The sequence below is a fragment of the Callospermophilus lateralis genome, chromosome 7 (genome assembly GCF_048772815.1).
Source record: "Callospermophilus lateralis isolate mCalLat2 chromosome 7, mCalLat2.hap1, whole genome shotgun sequence".
Classification (NCBI taxonomy): domain Eukaryota; kingdom Metazoa; phylum Chordata; class Mammalia; order Rodentia; family Sciuridae; genus Callospermophilus; species Callospermophilus lateralis.
This window is the reverse complement of record NC_135311.1, coordinates 126,518,232-126,540,192: the sequence shown is the minus strand read 5'-3', so window position 1 is coordinate 126,540,192 and position 21,961 is coordinate 126,518,232. Positions and strand designations below refer to the sequence as shown.

Below are 21,961 nucleotides of genomic sequence, written 5' to 3'. Positions count from 1 at the left end.
AAAATCCAGGATATCTCCTAAATAAATAGTGGTTCTCAACCTTTCCCCCCGGAGGGCGTATTGGGCAAAGCCTGGAGACACCTTTGGTTGTGACAACCGCTTGCAAACATTGGGTGGACGGCAGGTGAGCACAAGACAGCACAAACAGAATTATCCGACCCCAAACGTGAGTAGGATCGAGGCTGAGAAATCTTTCCCTGAAACAAATCGCCAAGGTCAAGTCCTGAAAGAGGGTCGCGGAGGCCGGGCTGGAGCTCAAGGAACCCACGGACAAGCCAAAGTGACAAGCGCCGCCTCCAGACTTGAGCCCGCCCCTCGCCGGGAGGTGGAGCTGCGGCGCTCCAAAAAAAGCAGACAGTGCTTTAAAGATCTGAACACGTAAGGCTGCGAGTCCGCAAGCCACCACGTTTTGCACCAGGAGACCCGAGTGTTCACCTGCCGTGCACACCTGAGTTAGCTGCGGGACCAGCCTCATCACTAGAAAATGCGCCGCGTCACTCAAGACGGACACTAAGGTCTAATGGACGCCTCCCTTTCTAGAGCTTAGGACACAGATTGACTTCTCACACTCAGCCTCGAAAGGCTTGCTCGGCTCTAGCAAGTCCCGCATTCAGCACCGAACGTGAACGTGGTACAGCCGACCACGTCTGGGCATGCGCAGACGCGTCGGCGCGGTGGGCGTGGCTCCCCTCGGGCCGCCCTGTCTCCTCTCGGCGTCCCGCCCTCCGCCCCGTCTCCGCTTGCGCATCGGGCCGGGGCGGAGCTGCTACATCCGGGCGTCTGGCGGCCTGTGGCTGTTTTGTTTTCTTGGTCGAAAGTCGGGGAAAGCGAGGCTGCCCGGCGCGACGCGACCCGGGGCTCCGGACCTACTGCACCCGCGGGGCTGGACGTAAGTGCCCAGGGGCAGTGAGGGCGCGGCCGCCGGCTGCCCAGGCCTTACAGCCTTGACTGACGCGGTCGGGTCGGGTTCCCCGCTCTGCGGGAGGCTTCGGGGTCGGGCTGTGCCCGGCTGGACCCTCCCTGGCCACTTCCTGCCGTCCTGCGCCCCGTCCTGCGCCCTGAGCCCTGCGTCCAGCGGCCAGACCCCCGGGCTCGGGGGAGCGGGGCGGTCAAGAGGGCACGGCGGGCCTACTCCTGGGTCCTGGGACCCCCCACCCCCACTTCAAGGCTGGAAGAGACCCCGAGAGGGAGTGTAGTCCGGCTGGGTTGCATGGCCAGGGGCGGCCGCGCCTCAGCCGGGATCCGCGTCACCTCCCCCCGGCGCGTCCACCCCCAGAGCTCCAGTCCCTCGGCCGCGCGGAGCGTGGGCTGCGGCGGGCTGCGGCGGTGCCTGCAGCGGATGCGGGGCGGGGCCGCTGGGCGAACCGAAAACCAAACTGGGTTCCTGTTCCTCCCAGGGAAGGAGAAAAGGGTGGATTTTCAGAATGGAACTCATCCCACAGGCGTAGTAGCCTTGGTTATCATCATCGGTTTTCCTAAGGAAGCTAAAAATTGAAGTGGTTGCACTTTTTAGGACATCCTGGGTTTTGGCCATCCGTAACTGCTGGCTGCAGAGCAGCTTAGTGCACGGGTTCTGATTTGCGGCAGGAGTTTGGGTGTTTCTGGAACGTTAGCAAGTTACATGTGATTCAGGCTCGGCGTGGAGGAGTGTTGTATGTAATTTGTTAAAGACAGTTTAGTTCTGCTGTAATGATTTAAATAGAAGTAGATTATTTATTTATGGTCTGAATTAATATTAACCTCAGTTACTTGCTTTTGAGGGAGGGGGTTCTGTTAGAACCAGAACTAGAGGTATTAAAATAAGATTTTTTTTTTTAATAGAAATGACACCAAAAGGTTTGGAAAAGGAAAAAAAAATGAGGTGAAATAAAGTGATGTGGGTAGAGGTAAAATGCAGTGGGGTGTTTTCTTTCTATTCTTTTTATATCTGGATATGAAGAAACATACTTTTTATGATAAAAATGTGTAAATTTCCACGTAAAATTTTTAAAAATTAGGCTCTATGTTCTTAATTCAGCCAGAGTTATTACTTTCCCACTGTCCCCAGGACTGTAAATATAAAAAACAAATAACTTAGTTTGGGATTAAAGCAATACAAAAGAATTCTTGTGAGTTAACCATAATTATTCTGTTATTTAACATTATTTAAATGATCATTTAGGGCTGGGGATATAGCTCAGTTGGTAGAGTGCTTGCCTTGCATGCACATGGCCCTGGGTTCAATCCCCAGCACCACACACACACACACACACACACACACACACACACCAAAAAAAAAAAAAAAAAAAATATATATATATATATATATATATATATATATATATATATATATATAAATGGTCATTTAATGTACTAAATAGGATGCGACAGCTTTCAGGAGTTAAATTCTTAATTTTTTCAATATTTGGATACCCATCTTTGTTCATATTACTTAAATGTACCAAAACTGTCTTTTTATTGTTGTTGTTTTGCAGTATTAGAGTAAACCGAGGGTCACTCTACCACAGAGCCATGTCCCAGCCCCTCTTAAGTTGTCCAGGCTGATCTTGAACTTGTGATCCTTCTGCTTCAGCCTCTCTAGTCCCTGGGACCAGATTTTGTTTTTCAAAGTTATGTGACAGTTCATCAGAAGCTAAATTGAATATTCTGAAGCAATATGTGGAGCCGAAATACTTGTATTAGTTTCTCTTTTGGGGGGCGGGTATATTGAGGATTGAACCCAGGGATGCTTTAGCACTGAGCTACATCCCCGTCCATTTTATTTTTTATTTTGAGACGGGATCTTTCTAAGTTGCTGAGGGTCTCACTAGGTTGCAGAGGTTGGCCTTCAACTGCCTCAGCCACTTGCCCAGCTAACTGTATTAAGTTATTCTTGGGCTAGTAACTATTTTCCACGAACACAAATCAGGTTCGAAGAGTAAATGAAAATGCTTTATTTAGTTGTGTTTTGTTTTCTTTTTAAGTGATCTGAAAAAATGTCTGGATTTCTAGAAGGTATGAGATGCTCAGAATGCATTGATTGGGGGGAAAAACGAAATACTATTGCCTCTGTTGCTGCCGGTGTTCTGGTAAGTGTCACTGATAATTTTGTCTATTATTGTGGTGTGTTTTGCTTATGTTTTGAATTCTTCATGATGTTTCAAAATATGGACTTTTTTTTTTAATTGTTGATGGACCTTTATTTTATTTATTTTTATGTGGTGCTGAGAATCGAACTCAGTGCCTCACGCATGCTAGGCAAGTGCACTACCACTGAGCCACAACCCCAACCCCTGGACTCTTTTTAAAATATATTTTTTTATATAGATGGACCCTTATTTTTTTCATTTATTTATATGTGATGCTGAGAATCGAACCCATTGCCTCACACGTTAGGTAAGCACTCTATCACTGAGCCACAACCCCAGCCCCTCAAAATATGTACTTTTTAAAAAACCTCTGACCAGGGGCTGGGGATGTGGCTCAAGAGGCAGTGGGCTTGCCTGGCATGCGTGCGGCCCGGGTTCGATCCTCAGCACCACATACAAAGATGTTGTGTCTGCTGAAAACTAAAAAAAAATAAATATTAAAAATTCTGTCTACTAACAATAAAAAAAAATCAAAAAAAATTATCTCTCTTACTCAAAAAAAAAAAACTCTGACCTATGAATTTATTTTAATAAATTTTGATGTTTTGTTTATGGGGAGGGTTTGTTAATGGTTTGAAATTTGATTCAGTAGTTTGGTTGGGTTATTTTAACTGCATGGTAAAAATGACATGATAAAACATTTTTTATGGGCTGGGGATATAGCTCAGTTGGTAGAGTGCTTGGCTTGCATGCACAAGGCCCTGGGTTTGATCCCCAGCACCAAAAAAAAAAAAAAAAGAAAAAAAAAGAAAAAAAATTTTTTTATTCAATAGAAAAGTATTATGCCTCATCTTAGTGAGTACTATAAGGTACAAGGCAGTATTGAAGAAACAATCTGGTTAAAACCAGTCAAAAGATATGATTGCATTTTTCCATAATCCAAAGTTGACTTTCTTCTCAATCTCATAAGAAAAATAAGAGTACATTCATAAAATATATTGCTTAGAAATAATTTGCAGAATAAAATTCTTATTTACATGCATTTTCCTCTAAGGTATGATATTTGTATGCTGGGGGGTTTTTTTTTGGTTTGTTTGTTTTTTGGTACTTGGGATTGAACTCAGGGGCACCCAAACACTGAGCCACATCCCTAGCCCCCTTTTTTAATATTTTATTTAGAGACAAGGCCTTGCCAAGTTGGGGGGGGGGGCTAGCTTTGAATTTATGATTCTTCTACCTCAGCCTCCCCAGTCACTGGAATTCTAGGCATGTGCCATCATGCTCAACCTACATCCTTTTTTTAATTTTAATTTTTGAGACAGGGTCCCACTAAATTGCACAGGTTGGCCTAAACTCACGATTCTCCTGCCTCAGCCTTCTGAGTTGCTGAGATTACAGGCAAATACCACCATACTGACTTTTTTTTTTTTTTTTTTTTTTAGAGAGAGAATGAAGGAGGGCCCAGTCATGAACCTCATCAACTTCATTTTTTCCTTTTTTTTAGAGAGAGAATTTTAATTTTTTTAGTTTTTGGCGGATACAACATCTTTGTTTGTATGTGGCGCTGAGGTTCGAACCCGGGCTGCACGCGTGCCAGGCAAGCACGCTACCGCTTGAGCCACATCCCTAGCCCCCATACTGACTTCTTATAAATGTCTTTTAAAGCTTTATTATTATTTTCCCATGAAGAAAATATTTTGAAGCCAGGCAGAGCAGTGCATGCCAGTAATCCCAGCTACTCAGGAGGCTGGATTACATGCCAGTAATCCCAGCTACTCAAGTTCCAGATCAGCCTGAGCAACTTAGCAAACCCTATCTCAAATTAAAAAAATTAAAATGGCTGGGTATGTAGCTCAGTGGTAGAGCATGCCTGGTTTTAGTCCCCATACCACAAAAAAGAAAAAGAAATTTGAATACATGAACTGAGGGTTAAAAAAATAGTGAGCCATATTCATGCTAGCCAATAAAAATGTCATTAATATTTTATGGATCTATTTATAACCTAATAAGAGTAACTTGATTAGCCTGAAATTGCTATTTTAAATAATTGCCAGAAGATGGCAATTTCTAGAGCTAACTGGGTCAGGGATGGGAACAGGGGTAGAACAGGTGGTTACTTTCAAAACGTTCAATCTTCTTGTCAGAATTTGGTTACTTTTATTATAAATTTCTGCTCAGATGATAAAAATATCTGTGTAGTTTTGTTTTATTATATACCTGCCCTTGATAATATCCAGAACCAAATTTCAGTTAGATAAATTATGATCTGGTATTCAGATTGTATTAAACTCATATCTGAAACCATCTAAGACTGCACTATAATTCATCAAGAGGAGAAGCAGTACTGCAGAGCTGTTATTCCACGACACTCAGAGGACAGCTAACTCTACATACAACAATTGTTCCCCGTTTTTAGTGTAAATACTTTTTTCTTCATTTTTAATCATGTCTTCCTACAGGCCTGTAATATATCAGTAACAGGGCAATTCTTGTGTCACTTGGAATCTGATCTAGTTTTTTATTTTTATTTTTATTTTTTTAGTTGTAGTTGGCCACAATACCTTTATTTTATTTATTTATTTTTATGTGATGCTGAGGATGGAACCCAGGGCTCTACCACTTATCCACAATCCCAGCCCCTGATCTAGTTCTCATTTTTTCCAAAACATATTGTAACTCGTTTGTAGTTCACAAAGTTAGATTGAATACTTTATTAACAATATAAAGTAATAATTGGAAGACTTTAGGGCATGTAATGCTTAACCAGCTATTAAGCTATGTGCAAATTATATGCAAGAAACAGAACATTTAAGAAATTTTTGAAACTCATTAGAAGGGATCTCTTCACTTAAATACCTTGTCTTCATTCCAGCCAGTCAGATAGTGCTGATATATATATGTAGTGTATGTGATAGGGTCTCTCATTGGTATCATCTGTTTTTGTTTCAGTTTTTTACAGGCTGGTGGATCATCATAGATGCAGCTGTTATTTATCCCACTATGGAAGAGTTCAACCACTCATACCATGCTTGTGGTGTGATAGCGACCATTGCCTTCCTCATGTAAGTGCCATTGTTATTGACAGCACCTGCATAGGTCACCACAAGGTCAAATTGTTTTATGTATAATTGCAAGATTTACAATTTTAAAATGTTATCAAGTTAACATGTTGGGCATGATTTCAAAATCAAATAGTAGAGAAGGATGTAAAGAAAAGTGACAATCTTCTTTTCCAGTCTTCCTTCTGTTCTCCTCTCCCATGTCTGTCTCCCCCTTTTCTCGGCTAGACTTTTATTTCTGCACTGCTAAAATTTAAAACCTCACATTTAAATCAAAAAATATATACTGCTGGGTGCGGTGGCTCATGCCTGTAATCGCAGTAACTAGGGAGGCTTAGACAGGAGGATCATGAGTTCAAAGCCAGCCTCAGCAAAAGCAAGGCACTAAGCAACTCAGCAAAACCCTGTGTCTAAATAAAATACGAAATAGGGCTGGGGATGTGGCTCAGTGGTCGAGTGCCCCTGAGTTCAATCCCTGTACCAAAAAAAAAAAAAAAAAATCCAAGTACTTCATCTAAGGGATTATTCATTCTTTCATCAAATATTTATTACTCTTTTGTATTGCAGGTTCCTGTTCTAGGTGCAGAAGATACACTCCTCTTGGAGGCTATTATCTTGTTAGTGATTAAAATAGGAAAAAATTCCGGCCCTTATGGAATTATACTCTAATGAGTGGGCAGTCAGCAGCTAAGGAGAAGTTAAATTCACAGCATGTTACATGATGCTGAGTGCAAGGAAGAAACGCAGAGAAGGAGCTGGGAGCTCTGAACTGGAGGGGTAAACATTTTACATAGGATCCAGGAAGCTCTCACAAGAAGGTGGTTTTAGTAAAGACTGGAAAGAAATGAAGGAGCTGACCATGGGGACAGACACAGAGGATCATCCAGGCAGATGATCAGCAGGTGCTCTACAAAGGCTCTATGGCAGGGAGACACATGTGACTGGAGAGTGTGATCCAGGGAGAGGGTGATGGGCAAGGTGGCAGAGCTTCTCTGTCATGTGGTATAGAGTAAAGCAATGTGAGGACTTTGCATCATTGTGAGTGTGATGGAAGCTGTTGGAGAGTTTTGAAAAGAATGATGTGACCTACTTAACAGGATCATTTCCTCCTCAAAGACAGTTGACAAGGCCAGATACAGTGGTGCACACCTGTAATTCCAGCCACATGGGAGGCCGAGAAAGAGAGGCACAAGTTGAAGGCCAGCCTCAGCAACTTAATGAGACCCCGTCTCAAAAAATAAAAAAGGACTGGCGATATGGCTGAGCACATCCCTGGGTTCAATCTCCAGGACCAAAAAGAAAAAAACAGTTAACACAATTCACTGCAAAGCTAGTGTGTTATGATAGCAGTTTGAATACTCTAACTCCTCACTTCTCAACAGATTTTCAAATGTGTTTTGACAGTATTCTTGCACTCTACTAGCTTCTCAAATCCCTGCTGTACGTTAATTTGTTTCATACTTGGGTGATGCCTTTCTTTTTTTTTTTTAGTTGTTGATGGACTTTATTTAGATATAGTGCTGAGAATTGAGCCCAGCACCTCACACGTGCCAGCCAAGCACTCTGCCACCGAGCCCCAGCCCTTCTTTCTTACTTAGTACTGTTTTCCTGGCATTTCTGGTTGTCTTGTTGACAAAAAGAATTACGTTTGCTGGAGGGCCCCTTTCATTCTGCTAAAAGCCATTCTGATCTTGATGGTTGCTTACTGTGTGGACTGAAATATCATGTTCAGCTTTATGTTTTTTTGTTTTTGTTTTTTTTTTTTTTAAAGAGAGAGTGACAGAGACAGAGAGAATTTTTTAATATTTATTTTTTAGTTTTCGGTGCACACAACATCTTTGTTTGTATGTGGTGCTGAGGCTCGAACCCGGGCCGCACGCATGCCAGGCGAGTGTGCTACTGCTTGAGCCACATCCCCAGCCCCAGCTTTATGTTTTTCCTGGAGTTTCTAGATGCTTTTTCTCTCTTTTCTTGCATATTCTGTCATCATTCCAAAGTCTCTGTGATGTTTGTTATTGTATCGTTATCCACTTTGGTCTAGAGCTCTCCATTACAAAAGACCCAGTCGTTTTCTGGGTAAATGATTATTTTATAAGCCACCTATAGAGCTGCACAGTGGAACTTCCCCTCCCTGTTGCCTCAGGATGGGTCCCACTGTTTTCCCTAGTTTTCAGTCTTCACCTTTCTTCATCTTTCTTACTCATTTTGCTGGACCCCATGCTCAAACAACTCTAAGAAATAATATGAGAAGGTAAGCTTTGTTTGTCTGAAAATGTTTCCATCTCCCCTCATGCTGTATTCATAGGTTGGTTAGATGTAGAATTCCAGGGTCATTTTACCTCAGAACCTGGAGTCCCTGCCCTGGGTCATTGATGGGCATCTGATCTCATCCTTCCTGTGCTTGCTGAGAAGACTCAGAGGACTCACGTGTTAACCTTGCTCCAGGAGATTGTCTTGGATTCTGTCTTTGAGAATGAAACTGTCACCTCTCTGGCACTCCTCTTGGAGGCTACTATCTTGTTAGCTTCTCCTGTGTCTCTTTTTGCTCCTCATTCTAGGAAATCACCTCAGTATCATCATCTCACCTGAGCCATATTTTCATTTTTTTTTTTTTTTTAATTTCTAAGAGTTTTCTTATTTGAAGTGCCTTTATGCTTCTTCTGTATTAGCCCTCAAGGTTGACTGTTTATCTGACATGCTGCAGGCCTCTGCTGCAGTGTCTGGTGGCTCTTGTTATCTACTACTTGGACTTTTTTTTTTTTTTTAGATCTTATAATAGGCGTTTAATACATATAGAGTCTTTCCCATTTTTTTAATATGTATTTTTTTTAGTTATAGTTCCACACAATACCTTTATTTCACTTATTTATTTTTATGTGGTGCTGAGGATTGAACCCATGGTCCTGCATGTGCAAGGCGAGCGCTCCACCGCTGAGCCACAATCCCAGCTCTCCCATTTTAAAATATATATCACTAAGCATGATAACAAGCACATTAAAACATTCAAAATATGGGCTGGGGATGTGGCTCAAGCGGTAGCACGCTCACCATGCATGCGTGAGGCCCGGGTTCGATCCTTAGCACCACATACAAAGATGTTGTGTCCGCCGAAATACTAAAAAATATATATTAAAATTCTCTTTCTGTCTCTCTTTCAAAAAAAAAAACATTCAAAATACTTTTACATGTAGTTTAAGAATTTTTAGATTCATATTCAGTCTGTACCACATTTTTATGAGAAAGGAGTTATGATTCCCCTTTAGCAGATAAGAAAACTGCCTTTCAGTTTTAAACTATTTGCCCAATAGTTACTTGATCCTGAGCCTATTTGATCACTTCAGCCCACTGAAATCAGGCTTTCTTTTTTCTTTTCTTTTTTTTTTTTTTAAAGAGAGAGAGAGAGAGAATTTTTTAATATTTATTTTTTAGTTTTCGGCGGACACAACATCTTTGTTTGTATGTGGTGCTGAGGATCGAACCCGGGCCGCACGCATGCCAGGCGGGCACGCTACTGCTTGAACCACATCCCCAACCCCTTTCTTTTTTTTTTTTTAATTGATCAATTTATTTTACAGTAGAATACATTTTGACATGTAGTACACAAATGGTGCACAACTTCTCATTCCTCTGGCTGTACATGGTTTGGAGTCACTCCAGTAATCGCACATGTATATAGGATATTAATATCCTGCTCTTCCTTCCGTCCTTCCCATTCACACAGCCCACCCCTCCCCCTACTCCCCTCCACACGAACCAAAGTTCCTTCCTTCTTCTCTATCCCCCTGCCCCACTATGGATCAGCATCTGTTTTATCAGAGAAAACATTTGGTTTTTGGTTTCTTGGGATTGGCTTATTTCACTTAGCATAATATTTTCTAGTTCCATCCATTTACCTGCAAATGCCATAATTTCCTTATTATTTTAGGCTGAGTAATATTCCACTGTGTATATACACACCACATTTTCTTTATCCATTCATCTGTTAAAGGGCACCTAGGTTGGTTCCATAGTTTAGCTATTGTGAATTGAGCTGCTATAAACATTGATGTGGCTTCAATGTTTATACTATGTTGATTTTAAGTCCTTTGGGTATAAACCGAGGAGTGGGATAGCTGGGTCAAATGGTGGTTTCATTTCCAGTTTTCTGAGGAATCTCCATACTGCTTTCCATAGTGGTTGCACCAATTTGCAGTCCCACCAGCAATGTATGATTGTGCCTTTTTCCCTACATCCTCGACAACACTTATTATTCTTGTATTCTTGATAATTGCCATTCTGACTGGAGTGAGATGAAATGTTAGAGTAGTTTTGATTTGCATTTCTCTAATTGTGAGAGAGGATGAAAATTTTTTCATATGTTTCTTGATTGATTGTATATCATCTTCTGAGAAGTGTCTGTTCAGATCCTTGGCCCATTTATTGGTTGGGTTATTTGGGTTTTTTTGGTGTTAAGTTTTTTATACAGATTAGTGCTCTGTCAGAGGTGCATGTAATGAAGATTTTTTCCCATTCTGTAGGCTCTCTCATTGCATTATTGATTGTTTCCTTTGCTGAGAAGAAGCTTTTTAGTTTGAATCCATCTGGTTTATTGATTCTTGGTTTTACTTCTTGCACTTTAGGAGTCTTGTTCAGGAAGTCAGGTCCTAAGCCAACATGATGAAGATTTGGGCCTACTCTTGTTTTTTTTTTTTTTTTTTTAATATTTTTTAGTTTTTGATGTACCTTTATTTTATTTATCTTTATATGTGGTGCTGAGGATTGAACCCAGTGCCTCAAACATGCTAGGCAAGTGCTCTGCCACTGAGCTACAACCCCAGCCCCGTACTTTTTCTTCTATCACAGGGTCTCTGGTCTAGTGTCTAAGTCTTTGATCCACTTTGAATTGATTTTTGTGCTGGGTGACAGATAGAGGTTCAATTTCATTCTGCTACATATGAATTTTCAGTTTTCCCAGCACCATTTGTTGAATAGGCTGTCTTTTCTCCAGTGTGTGTTTTTGGCGCCTTTGAAATAACCATATTTATGTGGATTTGTCTCTGAGTCTTCAATTCTGGACCATTGGTCTACATGTCTGTTTTGGTACCAATACCATGCCTTTTTTGTTACTATTGCTCTGTAATATGGTTTAAAGTCTGGTGTTGTGATGCCTCCTGCTTCATTCTTTTTGTAAAGGACTGCCTAGCTATTCTGGGTCTCTTATTTTTCCAAATGAATTTCATGATCGCTTTTTCTAGGTCTGTGAAGACTGTCATTGGGATTACTACTTGAATTTTCAATTATCCTGCTTCTGAGGGATACAGATTATAAGTGCAGGCTCCTCTTAATCTGTGTTGATTTATATTCCACAAATGTAAAGAAAACTTTATCTGCTGAGAACTACCTCATATTCTTTTTGTTTTTCTGGTATTGTATTTTTTTCTCCCTATACTTTCATTTTTAATAGGCTTTTGGGAGGGAGATGAAAAGGAGAGTCATTTTTCTGACCTTTTTAACCTGAATCTTTGTGGGGTTTTTTGTTGTTTGTTTTTGTTTTGGTGGGGGGAGGTAACCAGGGAATGAAACCAGAGGCACTTAACCACTGAGTTTTGTTATTGTTGTTGTTTGTTTGAGGTCAGGGTCTCGCTGAGTTTCTTAGGGCCTTGCAAAGTTGTGGAGGCTGGCTTTGAACTTGTGATCCTTATGCCTTAACCTCCTGAGCCTCTGCGATCACAGACATGTGCCACTGAGCCCCGCAAGTGGTGTTTTTTATCTTCCTCTATTATATTAAAAGATAGCATCAAATATATTCAGTGAGGAACCCGAAGTGCGCAGATCATATTACATCTTTGCTTATGTATGGACCTGTATAAGCACCACCCAGATCAAGACTGAAACGTTTTCTTGTTTCTTTAATTTTAATATTTATTTTTTAGTTTTCGGCAGACACAACATCTTTGTTTGTATGTGGTGCTGAGGATCGAACCCAGGCCGCACGCATGCCAGGCGAGTGTGCTACTGCTTGAGCCACATCCCCAGCCCCGAGACTGAAACATTTTCGTCACCGTGGAATGTTGTCTTGCTTTTTTGCCAGTCAGTACTCCACCACCACAGCATACACCCCTGTCCTGACCCCTGTCGCTGTCGAGGTTTCTGCATGGTTACCTTGAGTTTTGGAGTTATCTCTTCTAGGCTTTCACCTAATCCAATTGAAACTTCCCACGTTAATTTCAAGTTCTTCCCTACACTTCTGTAAGGGTAACGTGGCTCTGTTGGGGCCACACTTGGCAGCAGAACAGTTAACCATGCACAGGGAAAGGGTCTGACCTCAGGAGTCACCTGCTAAGCAAAGGACTGGAGTCTTTTTCTTTGAAGTTCAGCTGGTAAGCAGCTGTTTCTAGTTCCTTCCATTTTGGTGCAATTTATTTTATTGTAGCGATTTTGCTGTTAAAGTCCCTTGAGAGAGCTGGCACATTTATGTTTCAACCTTGTTCCCAACTAAAAAGTTTTATTTTTGTTATGTCGTTCGTTCATTTTGTCCTCGGATCTTTAAAAAAATCATTTTGTTCCTCTGTGGAGCGTTAGCAGCCCTGACTGGGGAACGTGCTGAGGAGGTGAGTAGACTGTGCCACGCAGTGTCCCTGCTGTGTTTCTGGCACTTAGCCAGCTGACTCAGGTTTTCATTAGATTTCGCCATCTGTTTGGCTTCAGTGTACGTCTTTTCAAGGTAGTGTCCAACCATGACCCAGCTGGCCTTTAAGCCAGAATTCTTAATTGTAATTCAAGTGCATAGGAGTCAAAGAGCAGCTACTTTTTTGTTAATTACTTGTTGATTGATTGATTGATTAATTTTGAAGTACTGAGGATTATACCCAGGGGCATTCTATCACTGAGCTACATCCCTAGCCCTTTTTATTTATTTTTTATTTGTAAGATAGTGTCTCATTAAATTGCCCAGGTTAGCCTTGAACTTTCAGTCCTCCTGCCTCAGCCTCCCAAGTAGCTGGGATTACTGGCGTGTGTTATATTCCACAAATGTAAAGAAAACTTCATCTGCTGAGAACTACCTCATACCTGGCTTTTTCTCTTACTTAAAAAGTTCTAGAGGCTGGGGTTATGGCTCAGGGGTAGAGTGCTCACCTAGCATGCATGAGACACTGGGTTCGATCCTCAGCACCACATAAATATAAAATAAAGATATCCTGTCCACCTGTAACTAAAAAGTAAATATTTTTTAAAAAAAGCTCTAGTGTGGCTTTTAAAATGTTAGTAAATGTTTTATGTATTACTCTTTTTAATTAAAAATGAAGAATATACCAGAAGCAGAAGAGAAGCAGAAGTTACCTATAATTCCACCAAATTATAACATTTTGCTATTTGTTCCACCTTTTTTTATACATGTATTTTTATTTACTTATTTTTTATTTTTTTATAGTTAGACAGAATGCCTTATATTTTGTTTGTATGTGGTACTAAGGATCAAATCCAGTGCTTCACACATGCTAGGCAAGCTCTCTGCCAACCCCAGCCCTATACATATATTTTTAAAGTAGTAGTCAACTTATTTCTCCTTTCCTATACTCTTTTTTTTTTTTTTTTTTTTTGGGTACTAGGGATTGAACTTGGGTGCTCAACCACTGACCCACATCTCTAACCCTATTTTGTAATTTAGAGACATGGTTTTACTGAGTTACTTAGTGCCTGGCTATTGCTGAGACTAACTTTGAACTTGAGATCCTCCTGTCTTAGCCTCCAGAGTTGCTGGGATTACAGGTGTATGCCACTGCGCCCAGTTCCCTTTTCTATACTCTTAAACTGAATGATTGATTGATTGGTACTGGGGATTGAACCCAGGGCTCCTTACCACTGAGCCACAACCCATTTGTTTTTATTTTTTTGTTTTGAGACAGAGTCTCACTAAGTTGCTTGGGGCCTTGCTAAGTTGCAGAGGCTGGCTTTGAACTTGTGATCCTGTCGCCCAGGCTACCAAATTGCTGTGATTACATGCATGTGCCACTGTGCTCAGCTTTTCCTCCATTCTTCCTGACAAAGTTTAGTTCAGATACCATTAGGTGGGGTCAGGGATGACAGACATCCTCAGCAGAGGGCCAGGTGCATGCCAGGGCTAAGGCAGGGTGGTAAATGTCTGCACAGGTGGACAGCCACCTCTGGCTCTTAGGTCTACACAGGATGAGTGTCAGGGCTGTAGGGAGGGCCATGAGAAGACAGCCCTAGAGAGATATGGGAGTCTTTCGTAGGGTGACAAGGCTGTCCATAATGGGGGTGAAGAACAGTCCGAGGACAGCTGTACCCCCAAAGCAAAGAGTGCACCTAACACCCAGAACTTAGATTATAAATACCATTCTGTACTGAAAGGGTTCCAGCTCTTTTTTTTTTGTTGTTGTTTTGTTTTGTTTGTTGTTGTTTCTTTCTTTTTAGTTGTAGATGGACACAATACCTTTTTATTTTATTTATTTGTTTTTATGTGGTGCTGAGGATCAGACCCAGTGCCTCACACATGCCGGACGTGGGTGCTACCCCTGAGCCCCAGGCCCAGCCCAGCTCCAGCTCTTTAAGCACATGACTGCTGCTAGAGTGCGGGCACACAACACGCGAGGAGAGTGGACCCTCCCATGCCCAAGAGCCGAGAAACGCTCACCGATGGGTGGGATGTGTCAAGAGAACCTCAAGGACATTTCGACATTCAAGGCACCCTTAGGAGCCACATGAGGGACAGATAAATAGTGGTAGGAATGTACTTTAACCCTTCAAATAAAATAGGAATCTGTGGCTCTATAATGATATGAATAAATACAAAAATAAAAAGAAAATTTGTTTATAGCAGGACACATGTAATACTTCCCCCCAGAATAAAGTCAGCGTCTTCATCAATAGGACAAAATCAAAGCCCTGTGCCACCCTCTGGATGCATTGTCAAGAACTCTGTTGCTTGTGAGTTCTTTCTGCCGCAGATGCATCTCCAAGATTAGTCGTGAGACATTAAGCTAACTCTAATGAGGGAGAGTCTACAAAATAACCGTCTTGAGCTCTTCAAAAGCATCAAGGTTATAAAAGTCATAAAAGGCTGAGGTTGAAATGTTCCACTGTGAGAACAAAATGTGTCCCGTGATTCTGGACAAGATCCTTTTGCTAGTGAGGACGTAAGTGGGGAAGCTTAAATAGGATCTGTAGACTAGATGACTAAGGGATCATGGTTTTGATTGTTATGGTTCTAAGAATAGTCGTATTTGTAGAAATATGTAGGAATTTCTGGCGTTATGAGGTATTGAGTTGAAAAATGTCAAATGCTGCAGGAAAAAAAATTATATTGTTCTGTAAATTCAAGAATAAATATGTCCCAATGCCAGACAAAAAGGTAGAAATCGTTCACTCCAAATGTACCTAGTAGTGGAGAGAGGGGCAAGGTATGTGACAGAGAGCCATGAAGTTTATTCATGTGGCTCAGCAAGGAAAAACAAGAACTAAAAATCACCAACCTGAACATTTGCATTTTTAATATGAAGATTATTTTAAAATAAATTTTATGTATAAAAGTTAGTATTGAGTTCATAAAAAATAATTGTAAATATTTTGAATCATTCTAAAACTTTGATTTGTATGAATAAGTTAAGACCTCATGTTATTGTGTAAAACAATTAGGAGATAAATGTACTTTTCAACACTTTTATTGAGCATCTACTTTATGCCAAGCCTTGGTCTGGCACTGAGAATAAAAATGGAAAGCAGGATAGACATGGCTCTGCCCTCATGAATCTTACATTTTAGTTACACACACACACCAAGTGGGTATACATAAGATGAATGCAATATTTTTTACTTGTTTTAAGTAGTTATATATGACAGTAGAATGCATTTATGCACTTTGATATATCATACATAGATGGCATATAATTTTATTTTTCTGAGTGTATATGTTGCAGAGTTATATTGATCGTGTAGTCACATATATACATACAGTATTAATGTCTGTTTCATTCTACTATCTTCCCTATCCCCACATCCCCTCCCCTCCCCTCCCCTCACTTCCTTCTACCTAATCTAAGGTAACGCTATTCTTCCCTAGTGCCTACCTGCTTATTGTGAATTACCATCCGCATGTTAGAGAAACATTTAGCCTTTGGTTTTGTGGGATTGGCTTATTTTGCTTAGCATGATATTCACCAACTCGAACCATTTATTGGCAAATGCCATAATTTTACTCTTCTTTAAAGCTGAGTAATATTTCATTGAAAAAATTATATATATATATATGTTCTTTATCCCTTCATTTATTGAGGGACATCTAGTTTGGTTCCATAGTCTAGCTATTGTGAATTGAGCTGCTATAAACATTGATGTGGTGATGTCACTATACTATGCTGAATTTAAGTCCTTTGTGTATAAACCAAAGAGTGAGATAGCTGGGTCAAATGGTGGTTCCATTCCCACTTTTCTGAGGAATCTCCATACTGCTTTCCATAGTAGTTGCACCAATTTGCAGTCCCACTAGCAATGTATGAGTGTACCTTTTTCTCCACATCCTCGCCAACATTTATTGTTGCTTGTATTCTTTTTTTTTAATATTTAATTTTTAGTTGTAGTTGAACATAATACCTTTATTTTATTTATTTTTACATGGTGCTGAGGATCGAACCCAGGGCCTTGCACATGCTAGATGAGCACTCTACCGCTGAGCCATGACCCCAGCCCCGTTGCCTGTATTTTTTTTTTTTTTTTTTAAGAGAGAAAGAAAGAGAGAGAGAGAAAGAGGGAGAGAGAATTTTTTTAATGTTTATTTTCCAGTTCTCGGCGGACACAACATCTTTGTTTCTTTGTTTGTATGTGGTGCTGAGGATCGAACCCGGGCCGCACGCACACCACACGAGCGCGCTACCGCTTGAGCCACATCCCCAGCCCCCGTTGCCTGTATTCTTGATGATTGCCATTCTGACAGGAGTGAGATGAAATCTTAGAGTAGTTTTTTTTTTTTTTTTTTTAAGAGAGAGAATTGTTAATATATATTTTTTAGTTATTGGCAGACACAACATCTTTGTTTGTATGTGGTGCTGAGGATCGAACCCGGGCCGCACGCATGCCAGGCGAGCGCGCTACCGCTTGAGCCACATCCCAGCCCCTTAGAGTAGTTTTGATTTGCATTTCTGTAATTGCCAGAGATGTTGAACACTTTTTCATATATTTGTTGATCAATTGTATTTCTTCTTCTGTGAAGTATTTATTCACAGAAGTTGGCCCATTTATTGATTGGGGTATTTATTTGTGTGTGTGTGTGTGTTTTGAGTTCTTTATATATCCTAGAGATTAATGCTGTGTATGAGGTGCATGAGGTAAAGATTTTCTCCCAATCTGTAGGCTCTCTCTTCATGTTATTGTTTCCTTTGCTGAGAAGAAACTTTTTAATTTGAATCCATTCCGTTTATTGATTCTTGACTTTACTTCCAGTGACCCACTTTGAGTTGATTTTTGTGCAGGGTGAGAGATAAAGGTTTAATTTCATTTTGCTACAAATGGATTTCCAGTTTTGAATAGGCTATCGTTTCTCCAGTGACTGTTTTTGGCACCCTTGTCTAGTATGAGATAACTGTATTTATGTGGGTTTGTCTCTGGGTCCTCTATTCTGTGCCATTGGTCTACAAGTCTGTTTTGGTGCCAGTACCATGCGGTTTTGTGAATATACCTCTCTAGTATAGTTTAAGGTCTGGTATTGGGATGCCTCCTGCTTCACTTTTCTTGCCAAGGATTGCTTTAACTATTCTGGGTCTCTTATTTTGCCAAATAAATTTCATGATTGCTTTTTCTATTTCTATGAAGAATGTCATTGGGATTTTAATAGGAATTGCATTAAATCTGTATAACACTTTTGGGTAATATGGCCATTTTGACAATATTTATTCTGCCTATCCAGAAGCATGGGAGATCTTTCCATCTTCTGAGGTTTTTCTTCAATTTTTTTCTTAGTTCTATAGTTTTCATTGTAGAGGTCTTTCACCTCTTTTGTTAGATTGATTCCCAGGTTGGTTGATTTGTTTTTGAGGCTATTGTAAATGAAGTACTTTTCTTAATTTCTATTTCAGTGGATTCATCGCTGATATATAGGAATGTGTTTGATTTATTGTTTTTTTATTTTATATCCTGCTACTTTGCTGAATTAATTTATTCTAGAAATTTTCTGGTGGATTTTTTTTGGGATCTTCTAGATATAGAATCATGTCATCAGTAATTAGTCATAGCTTGAGTTCTTCTTTACCTATTTGTATCCCTTTAATTTTTTTCTTTTGTCTAATCTGGCTAGAGTTTCAAGGATGATGTATGTCTAATATTTTGTAACTTCAACTTGATATATTGTGAACTTATACCCACGACATTTAAATTTTTCCAAAGCATCAATGTAGAGTGATACTTTATGAAACAGTAAAAGACGTTTTATGTTAGAATATGTATCAGGGATTGAAGAAAACAAGATTCTACCACCTGAATCTCTTTGATAATGGCATCAAAGCAAAAAGTTACTGTTTTATTTGAACTACAATTATGCTCCAAACGTTGAGCACTAATACAAAACTATTACAAAAAAATTAAGTAAATTTTGGATTGATAAGGGCCCATTTCCTTTCTACCACTGCCACACACAGTTCACTGTTGAGTGTGCCTGATGTGTACAAATGAAACCAGGAGAACTCTGCTGAACATTCTTTTACCTATTCTAATCTTAGCAAAAAATTTTGAGAATCTCATACTCAGAATCACTTGAAGATCAGAATCCAGGTTTCTGGGCTCCCCGCCTGAAGGTCCTGCTTTAGTAGGTTGGGGTGAAGTCAGAGAATTTTCAAGCAATTTGACAGGTAGTGCTGACCGTGCCGTCTGGGGCCACAGCCACAGCTTGGCAAGTGGCTGGCTGAGATGACTCAAGTAAAGTCACGTGAACGTGTTACCCAGGACTCATGAGGCCTGATGTTGAATTTGGGAGACTTTAGCTTATTTTATCTAATAATTTGACATCATAGGCAGTTTCTCCTCAGGGTCTGAGGTCCTGACTTCTTGGTTTTATTTATTCACACAGGATTAATGCAGTATCGAATGGACAAGTCCGTGGTGATAGCTACAGTGAAGGTTGTCTTGGTCAAACAGGTAAGTAAGTGCAACCAGCGTTTTACTATCTACGTTTTCATCCTCAAAATGAGAACTGCATCAAAGGGCTGAGGGAGGATGGTGTATAGAGCAGAAAGTTGAAGTCACCTTTGGTCAGAATTGGCTGACAGCGCAGAACACTGCCCAGGTTAAGTGAATGGCCCCCAGCAGTAGCAGGTAGCCATTGGTATCCGCTGGATCCGGTAGGGAATAGTTCATGGGAACACATGCAAAATAGAATATGTGGTATTTTAAACTATACCATATAAATTCTTTTTTTCTCTTTTTTTGCCAACCATATTTGGTTGAATTGGCATTTTGAAATAGAATCATAGAAATATTTTTTAAATTGTGATAAAATCCTATAAAATTCTCCATCTTAACCACTCTCACATGTACCATCCTGTATTATTAAGAATGTGTCAGGCTGGGTGCCGTGGCATAGGCAGTCACCACGGCTTGGGAGGCTGTGACGGGAGAATCATGAGTTCAAAGCCAGCCTCAGCAACTGCAAGGCGCTAAATAGCTTCAGTGAGACCCCGTCTCTAAATAAAATATTGAGAAGGGCCGGGGATGTGGCTCAGTGGTTGAGTGCCCCCGAGTTCAATCCTCGGAACCTAAAATAAAATAAAATAAAAGTACGTTTGTGTTATCATTTGAAAGTGCTCTTGGAGAACTTCAGACTTTGGAGCACAGTTTCTAGAAATATATAGAGAATGAGCCTCTGAATATAGTGAGAAACGTGAAATGTTTTGTAGGAAGATTAAGTAAAATGTTTTTTAGCAGAGGAAATTGGGAAAAGTAAATATAGAATATATCCACTTGGAATACACAGACCAATAGATTTTTATTAGACACACACATTCTGTAACCAAGAAAGAAAAAGGCCGACATCTCCACCAGTGAGGTTCCTAACACATCTTCTCCCACTGTTCCTGTTGTAGACATTAATGCACTTCCTGTTTGTTTTTGTTTTGTTTTTGGAAGTTAACTGAGCCGGCTGTGCCCTGTGCCAGGCAGCTCTGGTAACAGTCCCTCTTTACAGGTGCTCGCATTTGGCTGTTCCTGGGTTTCATGCTGGCCTTCGGCTCTCTGATCACATCTATGTGGATTCTCTTTGGAGGTTATGTTGCTAAAGGTAAGAAAGATGTCGGCTGCATTTTACTTTAACGGAACACTGAAATTTTGCATTGAAGTTGGTTATTTTATTTTATTTTATTTTTAAAGAGAGAGGGAGAGAGGGAGAGAGAGAGAGAGAATTTTTAATATTTATTTTTTAGTTCTCGGCGGACACAACATCTTTGTTTGTTTGTGGTGCTGAGGATCGAACCCGGGCCGCACGCATGTCAGGCGAGCGCGCTACCACTTGAGCCACATCCCCAGCCCCAAAGTTGGTTATTTTAGAATGAAGCTTTTTTTCATGTAGATGGGCCAGCTCCTAGCAATGCATTTATACCTGAGCACACCCCTCCTTCCTGTTAGTGTGTGGTTCTGTTTGTTTTATATGTTTGTTGTCTTCCTTTCTTCTGTATCTTTTCTTCCAGTCCAGAGTCTGGTAGGAATGGCAAATAGCTCAGAACTTTTCTGGCCTCCCAAAGTCTCAGAAGCAGAATGTGTATGTTCTCTAGCTATTAAGCAAGTTTTGACTTTCAGAATAGTGTCTGTGCAAACTCTAACCCCAAGACTTGAAATGTATTCAGTTACGTCTCCCTGGTAATATGATGATGTCTTTTCCTTTTATTTTATTTTATTTATTTATTTATTTTTTATTTGTTTTTATTAGTTATACATGAGAGTAGAATGTGTTTTGACATATTATACATATATGGAATACAACTTCCCATTCTGTTTATACATGATGTGGAATTACATGATCATTCACAAATGCATATAGGAATGTTCAATTCATTCTACTATCTCTTCTTTTTTTTTTTTTTTTTTTTTTTGGTCTTTCTGGTTTTATTTTATTTTATTTTTTTTAATTAACTTCAATTTTATTTTTTTATTGGTTATTCAAGACATTACAAAGATTGCAGAATCACATCGGTTACACATCCATATTTTTACATAATACCATAATAGTAACTGTTGTATTTTGCTACCTTTCCTATCTTCTACTATCCCCCCTCCCCTCCCCTCCCATCTTCTCTCTCTACCCCATCTACTATAATTCATTTCTCTCCTTATTTTTTCCCCATTCCCCTCACAAACTCTTATATGTAATTTTGTATAACAATGAGGGTCTCCTTCCATTTCCAAGCAATTTCCCTTTTCTCTCCCTTTCCCTCCCACTTCATGACTCTGCTTAATGTTAATCTTTTCCTCTTACTCTTCCTCCCTGCTCTGTTCTTAGTTGCTCTCATTATATCAAAGAAGACATTTGGCATTTGTTTTTTAGGGATTGGCTAGCTTCACTTAGCATAATCTGCTCTAGTGCCATCCATTTCCCTGCAAATTCCATGATTTTGTCATTTCTTAGTGCTGCGTAGTACTCCATTGTGTATAAATGCCACATTTTTTTTATCCATTCATCTATTGAGGGGCATCGGGGTTGGTTCCACAGTCTAGCTATTGTGAATTGTGCTGCTATGAACATCGATGTGGCAGTATCCCTGTAGTACGCTCTTTTGAGGTCTTCAGGGAATAGTCCGAGAAGGGCAATAGCTGGGTCAAATGGTGGTTCCATTCCCAGCTTTCCCAGGAATCTCCATA

At 40.2% G+C, this 21,961-nt stretch overlaps 1 protein-coding gene across 1 annotated transcript in view; it reads left to right on the top strand.

The window, feature by feature from the left end:
• The first annotated feature begins 696 nt into the window (after positions 1-696).
• Tmem50a (transmembrane protein 50A) overlaps positions 697-21,961 on the top strand; it is a 32,080-nt gene continuing 10,815 nt past the window's right edge. Inside the window, exons 1-5 of the mRNA XM_076861015.2 lie at positions 697-889; positions 2,964-3,068; positions 6,018-6,130; positions 19,182-19,249; positions 20,295-20,387. Of these exons, the coding sequence (XP_076717130.1) occupies positions 2,976-3,068; positions 6,018-6,130; positions 19,182-19,249; positions 20,295-20,387 (367 nt within the window). The 5' untranslated portion in view covers positions 697-889; positions 2,964-2,975. The remainder of the gene's footprint in view (positions 890-2,963; positions 3,069-6,017; positions 6,131-19,181; positions 19,250-20,294; positions 20,388-21,961) is intronic.